This window comes from Triturus cristatus, chromosome 3_2 (assembly GCF_964204655.1).
Source record: "Triturus cristatus chromosome 3_2, aTriCri1.1, whole genome shotgun sequence".
Taxonomy (NCBI): Eukaryota; Metazoa; Chordata; class Amphibia; order Caudata; family Salamandridae; genus Triturus; species Triturus cristatus.
Genome location: NC_140584.1, coordinates 839,168,940 through 839,190,218, shown reverse-complemented (window position 1 = coordinate 839,190,218; position 21,279 = coordinate 839,168,940). Strand labels below are relative to the sequence as shown.

Sequence of the window (21,279 nt, the reverse complement as noted above, 5' to 3'; positions counted from 1 at the left end):
GGCGTCTGCTGCCAGGTAGTATTCAGTAGTGTCTCTGATCTCTGTGTATTTTACACTGGTGTCTGCTGCCTGGCAGTAGTCAGCAGTGTCTCTCAGCTCTGTTTTCTGTACTGTCACCTGCTGCCAGGTAGTATACAGCAGTGTCTCTGATCTCTGCGTGTTTTGCACTAGTGTGTGCTGCCAGGCAGTAGTCAGCATTGTCACTAATCTCTGCATGTTTTGCAATGGCGTCTGCTGCCAGGTAGTATTTAACACTGTCTCTGATCTCCGTGTGTTCTGCACTGTCAGCTGCTGCCAGGTAGTATTCAGCAGTGTGTCTGATCTCCGCGTGTTCTGCACTGTCAGCTGCTGCCAGGTAGTATTCAGCAGTGTCTCTGATCTCCGCGTGTTCTGCACTGTCAGCTGCTGCCAGGTAGTATTCAGCAGTGTGTCTGATCTCCGCGTGTTCTGCACTGTCAGCTGCTGCCAGGTAGTGTTCAGCAGTGTCTCTGATCTCCGCGTGTTCTGCACTGTCAGCTGCTGCCAGATAGTATTCAGCAGTGTGTCTGATCTCCGCGTGTTCTGCACTGTCAGCTGCTGCCAGGTAGTATTCAGCAGTGTCTCTGATCTCTGCGTGTTTTGCACTAGTGCCTGCTGCCAGGTAGTATTCAGCAGTGTCTCTGATCTCCGCGTGTTCTGCACTGTCAGCTGCTGCCAGGTAGTATTCAGCAGTGTGTCTGATCTCCGCGTGTTCTGCACTGTCAGCTGCTGCCAGGTAGTATTCAGCAGTGTGTCTGATCTCCGTGTGTTCTGCACTGTCAGCTGCTGCCAGGTAGTATTCAGCAGTGTGTCTGATCTCCGCGTGTTCTGCAGTGTCAGCTGCTGCCAGGTAGTATTCAGCAGTGTCTCTGATCTCCGTGTGTTCTGCACTGTCAGCTGCTGCCAGGTAGTATTCAGCAGTGTCTCTGATCTCCGTGTGTTCTGCACTGTCAGCTGCTGCCAGGTAGTATTTAGCAGTGTCTCTGGTCTCCGTGTGTTCTGCACTGTCAGCTGCTGTCAGGTAGTGTTCAGCAGTGTCTCTGATCTCCGCGTGTTCTGCTCTGTCAGCTGCTGCCAGGTAGTATTCAGCAGTGTGTCTGATCTCCGCGTGTTCTGCACTGTCACCTGCTGCCAGATAGTATTCAGCAGTGTCTCTGATCTCCGTGTGTTCTGCACTGTCAGCTGCTGCCAGGTAGTATTCATCAGTGTCTCTGAGCTCTTGTGTTCTGCACTGCCAGCTGCTGCCAGGTAGTATTCAGCAGTGTGTCTGATCTCCGCGTGTTTTGCACTGTCAGCTGCTGCCAGGTAGTATTCAGCAGTGTCTCTGATCTCCGCGTGTTCTGCACTGTCAGCTGCTGCCAGGTAGTATTCAGCAGTGGGTCTGATCTCTTTTGTTCTGCACTGTCAGCTGCTGCCAGGTAGTATTCAGCAGTGTCTCTGATCTCCGCGTGTTCTGCACTGTCAGCTGCTGCCAGGTAGTATTCAGCAGTGTGTCTGATCTCCGCGTGTTCTGCACTGTCAGCTGCTGCCAGGTAGTATTCAGCAGTGGGTCTGATCTCTTTTGTTCTGCACTGTCAGCTGCTGCCAGGTAGTATTCAGCAGTGTCTCTGATCTCCGCGTGTTCTGCACTGTCAGCTGCTGCCACGTAGTATTCAGCAGTGTGTCGGATCTCCGCGTGTTCTGCACTGTCAGCTGCTGCCAGGTAGTATTCAGCAGTGTCTCTGATCTCCGCGTGTTCTGCACTGTCAGCTGCTGCCAGGTAGTATTCAGCAGTGGGTCTGATCTCTTTTGTTCTGCACTGTCAGCTGCTGCCAGGTAGTATTCAGCAGTGTCTCTGATCTCCGCGTGTTCTGCACTGTCAGCTGCTGCCAGGTAGTATTCAGCAGTGGGTCTGATCTCTTTTGTTCTGCACTGGTGCTTCATGCCAGGTAGTATTTAGCAGTGTCTCTGATCGCCGTGTGTTCTGCACTGTCAGCTGCTGCCAGGTAGTATTCAGCAGTGTCTCTGATCTCCGTGTGTTCTGCACTGTCAGCTGCTGCCAGGTAGTATTCAGCAGTGTCTCTGATCTCCGCGTGTTCTGCACTGTCAGCTGCTGCCAGGTAGTATTCAGCAGTGTGTCTGATCTCTTTTGTTCTGCACTGTCAGCTGCTGCCAGGTAGTATTCAGCAGTGTCTCTGATCTCCGCGTGTTCGGCACTGTCAGCTGCTGCCAGGTAGTATTCAACAGTGTCTCTGATCTCTGCGTGTTCTGCACTGTCAGCTGCTGCCAGGTAGTGTTCAGCAGTGGGTCTGATCTCTTTTGTTCTGCACTGGTGCTTCATGCCAGGTAGACTTCAACAGTGTCTCTGAGCTGTGTGTGTTTTACGCTGCTACCTGCTGCAGTGTTTTCTTCGGTGGTATCTCTGAGGTCTGTGTGTTTTATAGTGTCACCTGCTGGCAGGTATTTACAGGTTTCTGTTGCCAGGTACTTATTCAGCCGTGTCTCTGATCTCTGGGTGTTTTGCACTGTCAGCTGCTGCCAGGTAGATTTCAACAGTGTCTCTGAGCTCTCTGTGTTTTACGCTGCTACCTGCTGCAATGTTTTCTTCGGTGGTATCTCTGAGGTCAGTGTGTTTTATAGTGTCACCTGCTGGCAGGTACTCTTCAGCGGTGTATCTGATCTCTGTGTGGTTTACACTGCCATCTGCCCCCAGGAAGTCTTCAGCGGTGTCTTTGTGGTCTGGGTGTGTTTTACACTGTCACCTGCTGCCACACAGTCTTTAGCAGTACGTCTGAGCTCTGTGTATTTGTATAGTGTCATCTGTTGCCACGTATTCTTCAGCAGTGGCTCTGATCCCTGTGTGTTTTACACTGTCATGTGCTGCCACAATCCTTTGACTGTGCCTCTGGGCTCTCTCTGTTTTACAGTGTCACATTCTGCCAGGTATTCTTCAGCGGTGTATCTGTGGTCTGTGTGTGTTTTAGATTGTTACCTCCTGGAAAGTCGTCTTTGGCAGTGTCTCTCTTGTCTGCGTGTGTTTCACACAGTTACCTGTACTACACAGGCTTCAACAGTGTCTCTCAGCTGTGTGTGTTTTACACTGCTACCTGCTGCAATGTTTTCTCGGAGGTATCTCGGAGGTCCGTGTGTTTTACAGTGTCACCTGCTGGCAGGTATTCTTCGGTGTATCTGAGCTCTCTGTGTTTTACACTGTCACCTGTCGTCGGGTATTCTTCATTGGTGCCTCAGAGTTGTGTGTTCAAAAGTGTCACCTGCTGCCAAGTATTTTTCAGAGGTTTGGGATTTAACTCTCAGCTTTGGGTGTTTTATGGTAGCTGCTGCAGACGGGTATCCTGCAGCGGATTTCCTTGTGTTTTACAATGTCACCTGCTGCCAAGTATCAGCCGTGTCTCTATTCTCTGTGTGTTTTGCGTCACCTGCTGCCAAGTATCAGCCGTGTCTCTATTCTCTGTGTGTTTTGCGTCACCTGCTGCCAAGTATCAGCCGTGTCTCTATTCTCTGTGTGTTTTGCGTCACCTGCTGCCAAGTATCGGCCGTGTCTCTATTCTCTGTGTGTTTTGCGTCACCTGCTGCCAAGTATCGGCCGTGTCTCTATTCTCTGTGTGTTTTGCGTCACCTGCTGCCAAGTATCGGCCGTGTCTCTATTCTCAGTGTGTTTTGCGTCACCTGCTGCCAAGTATCAGCCGTGTCTCTATTCTCTGTGTGTTTTGCGTCACCTGCTGCCAAGTATCAGCCGTGTCTCTATTCTCTGTGTGTTTAGCGTCACCTGCTGCCAAGTATCAGCCGTGTCTCTATTCTCTGTGTGTTTAGCGTCACCTGCTGCCAAGTATCAGCCGTGTCTCTATTCTCTGTGTGTTTTGCGTCACCTGCTGCCAAGTATCAGCCGTGTCTCTATTCTCTGTGTGTTTTGCGTCACCTGCTGCCAAGTATCAGCCGTGTCTCTATTCTCTGTGTGTTTTGCGTCACCTGCTGCCAAGTATCAGCCGTGTCTCTATTCTCTGTGTGTTTAGCGTCACCTGCTGCCAAGTATCAGCCGTGTCTCTATTCTCTGTGTGTTTAGCGTCACCTGCTGCCAAGTATCAGCCGTGTCTCTATTCTCTGTGTGTTTTGCGTCACCTGCTGCCAAGTTTCAGCCGTGTCTCTATTCTCTGTGTGTTTAGCGTCACCTGCTGCCAAGTATCAGCCGTGTCTCTATTCTCTGTGTGTTTAGCGTCACCTGCTGCCAAGTATCAGCCGTGTCTCTATTCTCTGTGTGTTTTGCGTCACCTGCTGCCAAGTATCAGCCGTGTCTCTATTCTCTGTGTGTTTTGCGTCACCTGCTGCCAAGTATCAGCCGTGTCTCTATTCTCTGTGTGTTTTGCGTCACCTGCTGCCAAGTATCAGCCGTGTCTCTATTCTCTGTGTGTTTTGCGTCACCTGCTGCCAAGTATCAGCCCTGTCTCTATTCTCTGTGTGTTTTGCGTCACCTGCTGCCAAGTATCAGCCGTGTCTCTATTCTCTGTGTGTTTTGCGTCACCTGCAGCCAAGTATCAGCCGTGTCTCTATTCTCTGTGTGTTTTGCGTCACCTGCAGCCAAGTATCAGCCCTGTCTCTATTCTCTGTGTGTTTTGCGTCACCTGCTGCCAAGTATCAGCCGTGTCTCTATTCTCTGTGTGTTTTGCGTCACCTGCTGCCAAGTATCAGCCGTGTCTCTATTCTCTGTGTGTTTTGCGTCACCTGCTGCCAAGTATCAGCCGTGTCTCTATTCTCTGTGTGTTTTGCGTCACCTGCTGCCAAGTATCAGCCGTGTCTCTATTCTCTGTGTGTTTAGCGTCACCTGCAGCCAGGTTTCAGCTGCATTACCTCTGGGTATTCACTGTCGCCTGCTGCCAGGTTTCAGCTGCATTACCTCTGGGTATTCACTGTCGCCTGCTGGCAGGTTTAAATCGATTAACTTACAGTTTAGACATGACGCTTTACCTACTACAAGCAGGATTTTCCATTTTCTCAACGCTGGCTTGCCCATCTTGAGTCGCATAGAATTTGGTTTGACTTCAATTTGTATAAATGTAATGTATATTGTGGAGTATGTACAAAGGTTGATGGAGGCCCTGTCTAATAGCTTAAAAAGCTCAGTTGAAGGGAAATTGATGGACTGGGCGCTAAGCGTCTGATCTGTGGTGTGAGGACTTTTGAGAAACACAGACCAGCTTGGGAGGAACTACAGAAGTGGCACGGGACACCGGATAAGCATGTACCTCATCTATGCTTGGGATAAACTTAAAAATAAGAATGGGCCTTTTTCCAAGTGACCTGAATGTTATTTATAGCAAAGAAAGTTGTACAGCAATTATGTGGAACGTTTTTGTGACGCCTGCTCCTCAAAAATATCTGCCGACAGCGTTGCTGGCAGACAGAACCTAAGTCTTTATTCGCTTTCCTTTCTTCCACTACAGCTTGAGTCCATCAGAGAGCACTGGAAAAATACAAACTAAAGAGGTGCTGATGTATGTATTGGGGTGGAAGAAGGAGATGTTGTGAACTTATTTTGCATTTATCAGAACGTGAAACAAGAAAGAAATTCTCTTCTGAAATCAAACATTGATAGAATTTAAGGAGTGTGAACAGCTTCTTGATAGGACAGAATTTTAGGGTCTGTACTTGTCTGGCTAAATTTTGCAAAGTGTAACTTAGCACAATGCCCGTGGAGCGTGCAAGCTGTGCCCCAAGCTGGCTACAGAAGGATGGCCACCACCAAGAACGAGGCTGCTGGATTTTATCGTGTGGCATTAGTTAGACATGAACCTTTACAGAAGACCCATGTGCAGCACATGGGCTTCAGTGCGCACGGAATCCATAGCCGCGACTATGGTGCGTTTAGTGTCTGTTTCTATAAGCCCGGACAAGATTTATTATGATGACTTATTTTATTTTGCGCAATAGAAATATTTATGGAATTTATTGTTGCATACTGTTGTGTGATGATTTGACGTTTTAAAACAATAAAGGTAAATGTAATTGAGTTGAACACTGTCAGGTGTTCAACAGCTTTCGCTATCAGCATCTTCTATGACCACATACGGTTTGACCTCTGACCCTATCACCTACTCTGAGGGGTTTTGCAGCTTTATATTTACACCTTCGATTAATTTTCATGTTTTACTAATAAATGCAGACAGACCAACGCTTTCCCTGTATGTATTTAGTTTTAACAGTGGAAAATGCAGAAAATAGGTATTCTTTTGAGTGTCTATATGCTGTCAGTCATGACTGCCAGGCCCATAGCTGTGCATATTGACAGCATGGAGAGTTTCACAAAGGATGAGATGTCCTAGTGAAGCTTATATAGATAAAGTGTACTTTACCCTCCCACTTCCTTACAGGTGTTTTGCAGCATTTTATAATTTTGACCTCTTTTGCTTATCTCTTACTTTCAGTGTTGAAGTAACCTCTGCTTGTTTTTTCATGCTTGGTGTAGTGGGTGAGGAAATAAGTAGCTTCTTCAATAAGGTTCATAGTGCAGATACGGCTCCCATGTCCGAATATGTGCCTGCCAGCCCCGCTCATCCGCTCTCTGTGCTGTCTTAACTTGGCATCCCCATATCTGTCTATTTCATTCCCATTCACTTTGCATTTTCTGGCAATTGACCTGTATTTGGGATCTGCCGGTCTGGTTGCTTGCACTGAATGCATGGTTTGTTTGCCTGTAGGTGGGATCTCTTAGTGTGCCTATCTCTGCTTGAAGCCCGCTCATTGGCCTGTATTTGAGATCCCAGATCTGTATGCCTCTATTGCAAGCTCATTGTCGCTTACTGTGTATTTGCTAGTCATATGCCTGTCTGTGTGTTGTGGATTTCCAGATCTGTGTGTGTCTGCCTATCCCTGCTTCCAGCCCCTATTCCATCACCTAAGCTTAATACACGGGTCTTCACACTTTTTCATGCTGCGCCTCGTGTAAAAACAAAATCATCAGGGCCCCCGCGAATGGCAAACATAATTAATTACAAATATTCTACAAAATGGCAAAACTGAACATTTTTAACATATTAGACATTGTAGTTATGTTAAGTTATCCCTTTTAAAAATATGATAAAAAAAAAAAAAGAGGCAAATGCCCGACTTCCAACATTCTATTGGCAGCCAAGCCTCTCTGTTAAACTACCCACAGTAGGATCCTTTATCAGAAATACGGTGAAGGAACTTTGAGGGTTGATGGCTTCCCCCACACCTTCATTCCTGTAGGACCAAAGATGTTGCTGATGACCCATTACAGAGTGGCTCAGTGCCATTCTCTTTTTCAAGAACTCTGTTGGAATGTAATTTTTTTTAAAGGTTCTGGTTGCGTCATCCTTATCCTACACAAACACTACTCGCAGATTTGGGGGTCATTGTGAGACTGACAGATGTCATTGTAAATGGCTAAATTGTATAAATACATTTTATTGTAAATTGGACCATGCTAACTGATTTGCCTCAAGGGACTCACTAGTGGCTGCCATACATGCACAGGGTTATAACAGGAATTATCCAGAATCACCCAGTTTGATAGAGCGGGGAAGCTGGGGGTTTAAACAGGCAGATGCCTTCCGGTGAAGAAGAATGGAAGAGGAACACTATTTCGATTAACTTTTATGTTTTGCATCTTTTTTCCACAGAATTTTACCAATTTAAATAAAATCAGACAGACATCAACACATTTTCCAACAAGTAATTCTGCCACTTATTCACTAAATCCTCTGACACTGAGACTACCAATCGTGAACTATTTTAGAAATCCACAGATTTATGGCGGCACAAGGTACGCCTGCTTCGCTTTACTTTTAGTATAAAGTCCAGTAAAATGTTTCGAAATTTTAGAGTGGCAATTTTTCAATCCTTCTCAAAAGACTGACGCCCCATATTTCTTTCTGTGTTTCATTGGATTATACAAATCTTAAAGGCAGATAAAAAAGGCGTTCATCTTATCAAATCAATAGTACAAAAAATCCACAAGATGACAATTCAATGGATCAATCAATTAACAAATCCACTAAAACGTATATGGAGGCTAAACAATTTTCAAATTTTCTGGAACACAAGGACAAGTGAATGGTGCACCTCACAACTAGTAGAATTAAATAAAAAACATGCTCAAATATTTCAGTCAGCGATGAATCCAAAATTGTCAAGTTTATAAAAAAAATAGTCAAACTGACAATGAGCAAGATGCTTTTAATGTTAAAGGACACAAGTTAAAGTCCCTCGCTCAGACTGAGGAAAAATATTACAAAGAATCCTGTTGACAATTCCTCCACTGATCTTGTCCATTGCGGGAATGTGACCAAAACATATTAGCATTCAAGACATGATTTTTTGAACCATCAAATAGGCCATCATAAAACTCTATAACTGGTGCATTTTGTACATGGAAACACAGAGATGCTTTGGTGTATAACTTGGACTAATCAGCAAATAGAGAGTCCCACTATATAATGAAATGTAACTTTCTTTTTAACTAATGAACGGTCAACCTACAATCTACAAAGTAAGCAGACACGCCTAAAATCTCGACCCAACCTGAACAAAATTAATAATAATCAAAACACTAACCACCATTAGATTTTGGCACTCCCAAGGGAGCCAAGAAGAAATAGCGCCAGGTGCCGCATGAACAGGTGAATACAGTAGCGCAGCTTGGGTGCCACGGGAACTGTTCAAGCAAGGAAAGCGGCCCCTTTGGCTGCTGTTGGGTAGAAAAATACAGCCATCATCAGCATTCAATGGGCCTCGGTGCACTGCACCTGCTGCACCAATGGTAGCTGCAGCCCTGGTTGAATAGTACTAGTCTACAATTGTCTTCAGGGCAAGAGACCCCAAAGACATGAATCCGAGCCTCCGACTGTAGGGTGTCAGATTTCTAAGCCCTAGAAATTTGTGTCAAACTGGATCTTCATTCAATCAATAGGGACGTTGGTAGTCAGAAACCAAATATGACAGCCACAATTGAGTAATATAATAGCCTATGCTTAGTGCGCTTCTATTAAGGGACATGGTGGACCCCGTCCTAGGGCGCCCACCACTATGGTCAATGATGTTTTTTTCTAATTCTCTTATTATTTAGTTTATTATCAACAATATCCAAATATCGAAAAGTAGAAAGTACTTAGAGTTGTGTCCTATCCAGGTGCCAATAGGACCAGAAACATGACTTGTCAAATGGCAGAATTTGTGTTTAATACAAATTGCCTTTGAAAACGTTGGCAAATCAATGGGCTACCAGCCCATTGACAGCAAGCTGAAAGACCAGCGCAGTATGGCAGAGCAGCAAACCGACATCAGCATTATAAAGAATTCTTAAGTACGGCCGCCTGACCAGAGAGGCGAAGGGGTGTTTGTGGATGTGAGGCGGGGGAGTCCTTGTGGTCAGTTAGGAAGATATTAAAAAGGTAGGGAGCCAAGGCACATCGCTGACGCACCCCTGACCAGCAATTGATCTCGGCACACGTACTCAACTTGCTATGTGATCTCAAAAATATGTGCCCGAATAAAATTGAGACATAAAATAGATGAGACTCCTGAGGGAACCCATCCTTAGCATCTCATGGTTCAGACCGAACCTGATCCCTAGCAAATTCATTGAATTTGCAATTCCAAGGCTAGAGCTGAGCTGCACATCACCCAACAGCCATCTACTTATGTAAACAGAATAAGCCTTGTAAAGCCTCGATTGGATTGCATATGGATGATGCCTTTATTTTTTAACCAATCAATCAAATATAATAGAGTTTAAGAAAAACTATTTTGCGGGTTAACAAAACATGGAGAGGGATTTATAGTTGTTAGGATCAATTTCTAATTACTTCCTATGTTTAATAATCATAACGTCCCCCACTTGGCAAATTAGAGGAATTTGACTGTAAATAAAATGGCATTGAGCCAATTAGCCGCAAAAGCGCCCCCCGGTGAATGTGCCCTTTTAATCGATGATTTCGAATTGTCAGGACCCATGTCATTGGAGGGCTTGTTTGAAGTAATCAAGTTGGTAATAATAATCTGGAATGATTCTGAAGTAAAAGCCTCAAATGAAAGAGCCCCTTAGAGAGAGTTGTTCCTCTGTGATATCTTTAAAGATCAAAAATGTAAGCAGCTCAGTTTAAGTGATCAGTCTTATCTGATGTTTGCTTTTTACCACCACTTACATTCTTAGCGAGAGACCAAAACATGCTGTTGTTTACAATGTAAAATTGTGCATAAAAATTAGCTCTTACAGCAATTCCCTTTTTTCTTTGTTTTGATCAAATGGTACGTGGCCTGTTTGGCTTATTTCATAACTTACAGCTGCAAAGTAAAACATGCAGCTGGCGGCAAAAGTCGCAAACTGATTCGCAAACCAGCATTAACTGCTATTTTATTTTCTATTATGTTTCTTATGCTTGCATCTTTTGTCGCACACGGTGTTTCTGTTGGCACCTACGCACATATCTGTGGAGAATTTCCTCTAACACAATAGCTTTCCATTTTTATCCGAATCAATGAGGACTTCATTATACATTTTAACTCGAGCACAGAAATTATGAAAAATACATTTAGGGAATTTTTTTTAGGTGTCTGCAGTTGAGGCTTTTACACCTCGGTTTTATTAAGTTTAGTTGTTAAAAATGTCATGCTACCTACGACTATTTTCTCTAGTTTGGTCTGCAGAAGAAAACATGTTTCTAAAGGGGTCTAGAAGCTATGCAGGTGACTTAATTCGGAATAGAAGGCTCCCAGAAAGAAAAACAGAACTTTTAAAAAGAAAGGTTTTGAATGTTCTTCAAAAAGTGAAAACGTTAGACTCACCATACACCAACAACCTTAATTTAGCTTTTGCGTGGTAACTTTGCTTTCCTCTATATAAACACTGCCATATGAAATGAAGTGGTCCTCTGATGGCTCCACGAGGAGACACAAACATACATGTACACAAACATACACATGCACACCAGACCAGGACATGTTGCACTCTCCTGGGGCTATGTGCTGAAACTCGTGGCCAGGAACAAATTGTCCGCCCCGCGCCCTTCTTGGGATGTCTCTGCCCATTGCCTTCTGTGCCACCATTTTTCTCCTATCGCGTGTCTCCTCTGACCTCTGTCTCATCAGCCTTCCGTTTTCTCTTCCCTGTTTCTCCTTACCCGTGTCTCCTCTAGCTCCTGTTTTGTCTTCCTCTTGTATCCCTTTCCTGGTGTCTCTTTCTCCAAGGCCAATATATGCCAACAGACCCGAATCGGGAGAAAGTCTGGATTTTGAAGCCAAAAAACGCTTTATTTTAACTGTTTCCCGTCTGAACTTGCCTCTGCTTCTATCTAAGTGAATGGGGTAAATAAATCGACCCTCTTTTTTATTCTAAAATATTGGTGTCGCCTGTTTCTCTCCCCCTTGGCTACTTACCCTTTATTGCTCCGTTCACTGCCTCCTCCGTCCTTCCATTCCTTGTGAATCCTGCTTCGTGTGCCCCTTGTTTCCTGTGCACCGGGTACCCCCTGGCCCCGACACCGCTGTCCTATTTCTTCTACCACCTTTCTCCCATGCTTCTGGCCTTCGAGTGCCACCTGTATCCCGTGTATCTCCTGCCCTGTCCTTTGTTTTGTGCTCCAGCCCGCCTGTTTCAAGGGTGCGCCCTACAACCTTCCCATCCCCTCTCCTTCCTCTGTGCTGCTGCAAAGGTCACCCGGCTTCCATATCACAACATTACCCCGCAGCTACCACAGGCCTCCGGCGCTGCCGCATGTGCCCCTTGCCCCCTGCATCCCTTGCGCCCCTTGCCCTGTTCACCCGGTCCCATGTACCCACTCCTCCCCCGGGCACGGGTTATTCCAGCGGTTTCCTCTGCTATTTCAGTCGCAGATAAAGGCCGCAGTCTCTGCCGTGCCACATGTGACCGGCCTCCTCCAGACCGGGGTAAAGCCCCGGCCAGGAACTTCACATGACCCCGGAGTGAACTTCACACACGCCGGCCGGGCTCACTGCAGCCGCGCTGCTTCCTGCCCGGCCTCCTCGGAGTGTGCAGCAACAACACGGCCCTCTCGCCCCTGCTGGAGGTGCGCCCTCCGCGGCTCCGAGGCAGGCATGCGCCCCTACACCCCCGGAGAGGAATGCCGCCCGTGCAACCCTAGGCGAAGCGCGCCCTCCTCACCCCGGGAAGGCATGCCACCCCCCCTCAACCCAGGAGAGGAATGACGCACTCACCACGTGTGACGTCACCGCGGGAAAAGGCGTGACATCATCACCACTCAGATAACATGGATGGATCTCTCATGGAAAAGGGGGGCATGCCAACCTCTCTCGGGTTGTCTAATCTTGGGATCCCCCTTCCCTCAAGGAGACATCCGCCATCATCTGAGGGGTGTCCTACCCTCTTTACCCATGCCAAAGGATACTATATTCACTCCATGCGTGAAGCCCTCCTCGGGCCAGAGGGTGTCATGCCCTCTTCATCACGTGGGAGGTCCGCCATTGTCACCCGAGAAGGTCGTGACCTCTCACCCAAGCGGACTCCTGCCAGGCTGCCCCTCTCGCCGCAGGGGAGGGGTGCACTCCTCACCTCAGGACCTGGGCATGCACTTTTCACCCTAAGGGCAAATACATGGGAACCAGAGACAAGCGAGGCGTCTCCACAAAGACCAGATGTAGTTAGACGCACACTGAGAAAGAGACAGTCACAAAGAGTCGCCCAACAGAGAGGACGAGCCAGGTTTAGAAAGACCGTTCGAACTCTACTTATCCTTAGACGAGGTGGCACACACCTCTCCTTATCCGGCATGTGTGCCATTTCAGCTCTTGGCTGAAATGTTGGTTGTAGGCGCCCCAAGTGTGGTCGAATCACCCCCACATCTCACACCAAAGGTATGGCTAGCCCTCCCCAGAAGCCAGGGTGACTGGCTTCTGGGAAGGGGAAGCATTTTCGTGACAGCTCGGTACCTCGGAAGGGCCTGGTGGACTGGGCCATTCAACTGACTCCGCGCCAGCCCCATGTTTTTTTCTTAATTCTGAAAGGCACCACCAGCCTATTGGGGAAGCCCCGCCTTCCTCATTGGCCTCCCCCGTAGAACGCTGACCTTTTAGGACTGCAACTGAGAGCACCACCGTCTTTTAACATGTGCAGCATGGCATCAGGTTTGTCTAAGAAAATATTCTGCTTGAACCACCACACCGGTGGCATCCCTCACACCATTAGAACCGGCCCCGCCCCTGAAAAGGTCACAGCCACCAACCAATCCCCTTCTACGGGCCGAACCCCAAACACCTCACAAGACCCCGCATTCGCAGAGTAACTGTTCACAGCAAACTCGGAGCTGTGACACAGGCGAAAGGTGATGCGTGGGTGCTGTGTGAAACACCCGCATACAAAAAATACACCGCAGGCTTTTTTACAAGCAACGCAAGCCGTCCATTGCGTTTCTCGAGATTAGGGACTTCGCTGCGGAGTTATCTTCCGAAAGACGTTCAAATTCGTCCGGATTTTTTACATTTAGAAACCATTACAATTTGTTAATTCTGTTTTACTATTTAGTGTCGGGACTAATCTTTTGAACAATGCTAGTGTTTTTTAAATGAACATTCTGTGAAACTTTGTTCCTGGTCCAGACTTTCTAAAGCGAAAGTAGAGGACAAATATTGGGGTGAAATATTAAAAAAGAGTGTGAGTGAGATAATGATTGGCGACACAGTCACGAGAGAGTGAGAGAGTGGTACCAGAGAGCCCACTGATTAAGAGAGAGACATGCTGAACTGAGACAGAGCGGAAACACACGCTCAGCCATGGAAATGAACGAGACCACCAAGCACTTCTCTAGTTTCCGCTGGCATCATTGTACACCCCCTAAAAAAGAAATCCTGTGACAGGGTCATCTGGAGACCGGGGGATGCTCCAGATTTCCCGGGGTGCTGCCGACTTACACTTTGGAGAATAAATATCCGAAGCTCACCTGGGCCTGGCCGGGAGCAGCTGGTGTCCCTCAAAACCCTGTGGGTCCTGTGCAGAGTTAAGCAGTTCACCCACGCCTCTTCCCTCCCTCGCTCCCACCCACTCCCACCCACCACTCTCTCCTCTCCCAACCCCAGGTCCTTTCCGCCATTTGCAGGCCATTTTCTTTCACCCCTTTTTTTCATCTTCCCCCTCTCACTTCACCTTCAATCACCTCTCGCCGTCCTGTCTCTTCACTCCCCTCATCTCTAACAGTCTCTTGCATTTATCTCATGGCCTCTCTGGCCCCGTCACCTCTCACAACCCTCAGCACTTCTCCTTTACCTCCACTCTCTTCCTTTTCAAATTTCTCTCTTATGTTTTTGTATGCTACACCTCTCCAGTCCCCCCTTTCACATCTCCCCTTTGCCCTTCCACAATTTACTGAACCCACGTCAATCTCCCCTGTCACCCCAGCGGCCACCCCAGTACTGCCCCTCTTCCCCTATCGCCGCTCTCCCTCGTCGCATTACATTCTCTTTTTACCTCTCACATATCACCTCTTAGCTCTCTTCTCTCACCCTTTACCAGTAGCCCTCCTCTCCTCCATCACCTTTGCTTCCTCCCCACTCACCTCTCCTCGCGTTTCCGCACTTCCTTCACATTTCTCCTCATCGGGCCTCACCATGACCTCTCAAATCGAGTTTGGTCACTCCATTGCCTCTCTCGGCTGTCTTCTCTCATCCTATCACCTCTCACCCTCTCATCACCTCTCACATCCTCCCTCACCCCTTCCCGCGTCTCTCACCGTGATTCCCCTCATTTCACTCTCATAATCCACCCCTTCTCTCCAGTCCCCTCTCACACTCGCATACCGCCTCTCACCTCTCGCTCCACGCCCATCTCCTTGCCTCCCAATCGGCCTTGCATACCCCATCCCACATCCCTCCCGCCGCCCGCTAGCATCTCACTTCTCATTTTTTTTGTTGTATATTGGTCGTATTGACATTATCTTTTCATGACATATTATAGTGCGTGTCGTGCACCATTATTTCTTCTCTCCGTACATGCATAGTATGTTTGGTTTTATATCTCAGCTATCTGAGTACCCCTAGTTCATCGTTATACGTCATTTATCAAGTATTTGCCCTTATTTTTCACGTTTGTCTTTATTATATAACATGAACTTGTTTTGTTGCTTCAGAATAAACCTTTACAGTGTATTTTCTCTTCGCATTTCTTAATTATTTATCAGGTTGCTAACCTAATGAATCACTAAATATTAACATTCCTATCTATCTATCTATCTATCTATCTATCTATCTATCTATCTATCTATCTATCTCCATTCCTCCGACCCTCCTAAGCGCTGCGAAGCCATTGCCGAATGAAACGTACTCCTATTAAAGACCCTTGTGCAGCCAGTCTCTTACCCTCCTCACCCCCTCATTATATCTCCGCCACCCGCCTCTAGTCCCCTATGTTTCCCAGCACCGGGTTCCCGTTCTTTCCTTACGATATTCCATTGCTCCAGGTCCTCTGCGCTGATCCCCTCGTCGGATCTCATTAGCCCCTTTTCCTCACCCCCTTGCAATAAACCACAGCGCCAATCTTTCACACTCATTCTTTCTTTATATTTCACTCCGCTATCCTGACTTCCTCACACGATATTACGGTGCTAGTGTTTGCACGCTGCCCCCTCATCACATATCACGATGCCTCCGTTTGTCTATTATTATATAACATTGCACCAGTCTCGTTCCACTCACCCCCATTTTATTTCATGGGGTCAGATATTTTGTGCTTATCTCCTCGTTGTATTTCATGGTACCAGGGTATGGACTGGCCTTTGAACCCATTACCTAATTGTAAAACACGGTGGCGACACTTTTACGCACATTACTTCATTATAATTCACGGCACCATCATGTTTACCCTATTTCAACAAAGTATGGTAGTGACCCCCTTACCATAAGTCTCTTTATATATCCGCATTGCATCACTGAAACCACCCTTCTGTCCGAATTCCCTCATCATATCATAACAATGGTTGTACCCTTTTTTCCTCACCATATTGAATGGTGTGTGTCTCTTCGCCTCAATCGGATGTGCTTCCACCTTACTCGTGCGCCTCGAGGCGCTGTACGAGCTGCCAGAAAGACAGACCACCCCGCCCTCAAGGACAGCCCTCATACCCTCCCAGGGCCCGCGTGCAGCGCGTTCCTTTTGTAATGTGTGTCCGCAGACCGTGTTATATTATTATCAATAATTGATCACAACCCTGTTAAGCAATGCTGCTGTGCCTCGATACAAAAGTTGGTAAAGCGCCTACACCAGCTGGAACATTGATGTGTGCTATATCCAGCAGTACCTGTCCTAGTATTTTTTCTATTAATATTGCGACAATTAATCCGATTCTTATTGTTGTTATTCCAGGTTTTAGCACCAGTAGCCCTCGTGTTATTGTGGCTGTTAAAATATTCCGGTGGCAATCGCGCATATCCACCTGCCTTTCTCTCCCACTTTTCTTTTTTTTACTTATAACGATCTATTTTTTTATATATATATTTGGGGGATGGGGGGTACATCTGCTTGAAATGTAGAAGTCTCCTTCTAGGATATTTGGGGTGGGGGGACTTTCCCAGCTTTCTGTTTAAATTATCCCTTCACGTCTTTGCTGACAATTAGTATTTTCAAATATAGTTATTCAAATTAACAATGTAATACCCTATCGCTATTAAACATTAATGGGCACTGCAAGTTTATGTTGGTGATTTAATACGGAACACCAGGTATTCAGAAGTTTGGAGCTGAAACTATAACTCTTGTTTTAAATCTGCACAGAACTGACTGCACAACTCGTCGCTTTTTCTCGCTTTTTACTCTATAAATCTGCCTGCGTTTACGCCATCTTCAGCCACTTGTTCGCGTTATTTATTTCGCACCTGTCCGGATTATTTCGCTGGGTGGCTCACGTCTGATCTAATCTTTTGAAGAGAGGGAATGTTTGAGAATCACTCAAATGGCCAGCATGCCATAGAATTCTCCTTCCCATCTATGGCCACTCATTTGACCTTTTTTGTTAGAACATGATGGTTTAATAATGTCAATCTAAACAAAACGATTAAATTACACACATAGTAGCTGTGTTTGCTGATAATTTGAACGAACTTTAGTCACTGGTGGGCAGACGGGAAAAGGCGTGGAGTTTGTAATCTGTCGGACCTTGGGCACTTTGAGAGCCGTCTCACCTGTGCGGAAGGTATGGCCTCTAGTGATGCGCTATCGCGATGACAGAGCCATGCGCAGGAAGCTCTGAACGCTGCTCGTGTCTGGTGGAATGTGGCACAGATTGGGACCTATGTGCACCTGGGTTATCAAGTGACATAGCGAAGCCGAAGTGAGTACAGAAACACATGTAATACCCTAAGTGCCCAGGACATTGGTACCCTGTGCCCACCCCTCACCCAAAGACGTTACCGTCAAATACAATCATGCGTCCAAGCAAACTCCGTTGTCATCCAAAATGCCCCATTTTCACAAAGTGTAACCACTGCCCTTTTCACACCAGTGAGCACCGCCACTGCGCGCCTAAGTTACCATAAAGCACATGTTGGCGTTATCTTGTAGAAACATCCCGTGGGTGATATCCATGCAGACTAACACACCGTCTACATGCCATCACAAGCTAGCGCTGCGGAGAGCCCTTCACACGAAACACCCGTGCAGCTACTGTGTGATGCCGCGTTATCTGTAGAGTATTGCGCACTAGTGATAACGCGATAGTGATAGCGCTGCACAATCGTGTAATTACTACGCCCCACTTCTGTGACTGCGACAGTTGTGAACCATTCATCCATCGCTAGCGCAGGTGATTTAAAGTTCGGAGACGCCAGATGGTTATATCGCTTAAAGCCAGACTCCAATGCACGCGCATCCTATGCTGAGTTTCCACGCTGAGTTTACCCCAGGCGTATCCCACTCCGGTACCTTCAGGGATGGGCGGGCAGGACCAGCCTGCTCCTCTTCTGTCACCTGGCTGGGGTCCTGTTGCTTCTGCTCCGTAGGCAGAGCACCTGGAGACGTGACTGACACTCAGCGTCCACACCCCCAGGACGCACCCCCCCCCCCCAACATAGGAGCTGTACTCACCTTGGGGCTCATCCCTGAACCCCATGCCCTGCCGGCTCCTCCACAGGGATGCCAGGCTGCCGGCTCTCGCGCTGCTCCTCCCGGACGTCTGCTGCCGTCCCTGCTGCTTCCCCTCTTCTCACTGCTGCACTGAGTGCTCGTGGTCTGCTCCTGCTCCTGCCAAGGCCTGGGACCTGCGGGTAGGCTGCCACCTACCGGCCGCCCGGCTGTCTAGCTGCGCGGCAGTCTCATACTGTTGGATTGTTGCCACCTAGTGGCCATGCCTGACGTAGCACCTCGCAGGCCTGCCACTGTTCTCGCCCAGCTTTTAGTGAGCCTGCCACCTGGTGGCTATTACCGGCAATAGCCGTGCTACATCGCCACACAGCAAGGCAATTGGGTAAAACTGGGACTTCTCTGCAGTGAGTCAGGGACAGCGACCTGCACTATGCCACGACCGTGCTGAAGAGGAGTACACAGGGTGCTGTGGGGGCGGGGTCACGGACAGAGGTGCTCTTTGGTCATGGGAACATGCTTCTCTCCCTCTCATTCATAAGAGCTCGGGTATGGTCTTTCGAACAACTTTTGTAAAGGAAAGTTACTTTTGCATGAAAGAACATAGATATTGGATTAAAAAAAAAACATAATCTCACGCAAGCCTTGTACACAGCGACACCATTTTATAAAATGCATATCTTTATTGAATCGAACATTTTCAGTGAAAAAACAATGGTTGCAAAAGGTAATAACAATTTATGGTATATGCCAATGTATGTTGTCAGATACCTAAGAGCATCTTTATAAGAGGGTTGTGTTGCATTACTTTGCGCCAGGGAGGCGTTTCTATGGGTGTTGCGTGGGTGTTCCCATACAACATCCATGGATTTTGACACATTCCCAGATTTACAAGAACAGGTAAACCTGGGAATATGCCAAAATATATGCCTATCCAAGCGAGGCATAATGAGGAGAAATATCTTTATTTCTCCTCGTTTTTAGGTTTCACCTGTATAGCTTGCATGCTCTGTTAGTAAAACCTTTTGTAAAAAAAAAAAAGTTTAAAAACTGGCTTACAATTGGTTTTCTCCCACGTCGCTCACATCTTCTTGCTTTTTATTGGTCAGCGCCTCCTGCTGCTTCCACTTTCTCTTCGCTGTTTGCTGACGTCCAGTCCTACATGGAGCTTGGACCAAGTACAGTTCCGGTCTCTGCAGCCAGTGTCCCTGGACTGGCCGCAGCTTTTACAGGTACTTTTTTTTCTTTCTAATCAGACATTCCTTATGCGTGCATGTCTTTGTAGGCTCTGTCTACCAATTTCAAACCCTCCCACCCCGCTCCCGTCCTTGTTTATGTTGATGCGGAGCAACAGTTGAAGGAAGTCCGGTGCAGCTGAATGATTTGCATTGCAGATGTTTATCACCACATTTTAGCATATTTTTAAATACACTGGAACAGAGATTTGCGTTTTGGTGAATCGATATTACTGAAAAATGTACTCTACCGGAGAATGCGTTTTGTGTATAAAGAGCCCTCCAACCCCACACTTTCATTTCTCCACCACCACGCACATAACGCCCACAGGAGGAAACTTCAAACCCTCTATGCAGCCCTCTCTTGATAATGCTGGGAATAGGTTTTGAATAAAACCTCTCTCCTAGGTACACATCGTAAATGGGATTTAATCTCTGGAGGAAGATGTTTCTTCTGCTCAGAGCTTCCCAGTCCCGGGAAGTGATCTCTGCCGACACCGGCTCATTCTGATCTCTCAAAGAAGCAATTTGCCAGCTGAGGCCGAAGGACCATTTGCAAGGACTGAGTTGCGAGGGGCAGTCAAGGCAGACAATTAATGTGTTTCCTTCTGTGTGGGTGTGTTTTAATTTATATTTGCAGAGGATTCCTGCCTTGGTTATCTGTTTTGGACATTGACAAACCATTATCTTTTTATCTGTAAGCAATCAGCAGGAAAAGGCATGCTGCCTTTTCTTTTGATGCGAAGATCATTGAAGGAGGTCAGGAACAGCTGAATGGTTTGTGCTGCTAATGTTTCTCACCACATTTTAGTATATATATATATATATTTTTATTTTATTTTATTGTACTGAGTTTTGTCCAGGTTTTCTCCCAGCATGTTGTCTTGTATTGTTTTGTTGAGGGGCCAGCATTTGGTCCCTTTCCCCCTTTGTTGGTTACTACGCTAGCATGTTCAGTCAAGTGCTGGGCTACCATCGAGCTTCTAGACGGTCGCTCCTCACATAGTCTGTGAGAACCATGTTTAAGGGTTCTTTGAAATCTTTTTATTTGTATTTGTCATGCCTTTGATCAATTAGCCATTTACATTTTTTTAAGTTTAAACCATATTGCACAGCATTTCGTGCTGCTGTACAGCATGTAAACAAAACATTGCAGAAGACAATAGATTTCGACAAGGTAAAACCTGTTGGCTTTGCCAATGCTTGTTTCCTCTATTGATATGTGTGCATTCGGCCGGCAGCTAATGTTACATTTAAAAAACAAATATTATTAACACCTGCTCCTTCTTGATCCACCCACAACACCAACCTTTTGTTAGTGGCGGCCGCCACTGAACCAGATGTTATTGTTGTATCTATTTAATATATTGATGAATTCTCTACCTTTCTTTTTGGGACTATACCAAATTAGAAACAAATCATTTATGCACTTTAGCCAGGTAACTAAATGTCTTATGAAATCTTTTAGTTCTTGAACCCAGACCACTTGCTCCTCCCACCAGCCCATAAATAGATTAGCACAGCCGGTACTGAATCAGGTGCCCATTGCAGTTCCCTGGAGCTGACAGTACATACATATATCAAAATAAATATATTTTTAGACAAACACCGCTTCATTATTTTGAGTACCATATCTATGGGATGACACAGATGTAAGAGTGTGGATCTCAAACAATGCCTACAAGCGTTTCTTCTATGAGTATGTCTTATTAAGTGTACAGTGATTGTACATCCAATGTGATGAAGTTGTAACTTTAGTCCCAGCCTATATCATACATTTTCTCACAGAAGATTTTGGTGTCTCTGTTATAAGAATGGAGGGATTGAACAAAAGGGGTGAGAACATAATCACTGTATGTAAATGTGTGTTTGAAGTGAATATTTTGGGCTGAGATGATAGGTTTACCTGGAGGCATTTAATTATTTTATGTGTTTTTTGGTTAAAAAATACAATGTAGCAATGTTAGGATATTCAAT

General features: G+C 46.4%; 1 protein-coding gene across 1 annotated transcript in view; it reads right to left on the bottom strand.

Moving 5' to 3' along the window:
- HIC1 (HIC ZBTB transcriptional repressor 1) overlaps nucleotides 1–18,208 on the bottom strand; it is an 81,635-nt gene extending 63,427 nt beyond the window's left edge. Inside the window, exon 1 of the mRNA XM_085649083.1 lies at nucleotides 18,074–18,208. Coding sequence (XP_085505209.1) covers nucleotides 18,074–18,098 — 25 coding nt within the window. The 5' untranslated portion in view covers nucleotides 18,099–18,208. The remainder of the gene's footprint in view (nucleotides 1–18,073) is intronic.
- Nucleotides 18,209–21,279: the final 3,071 nt, after the last annotated feature.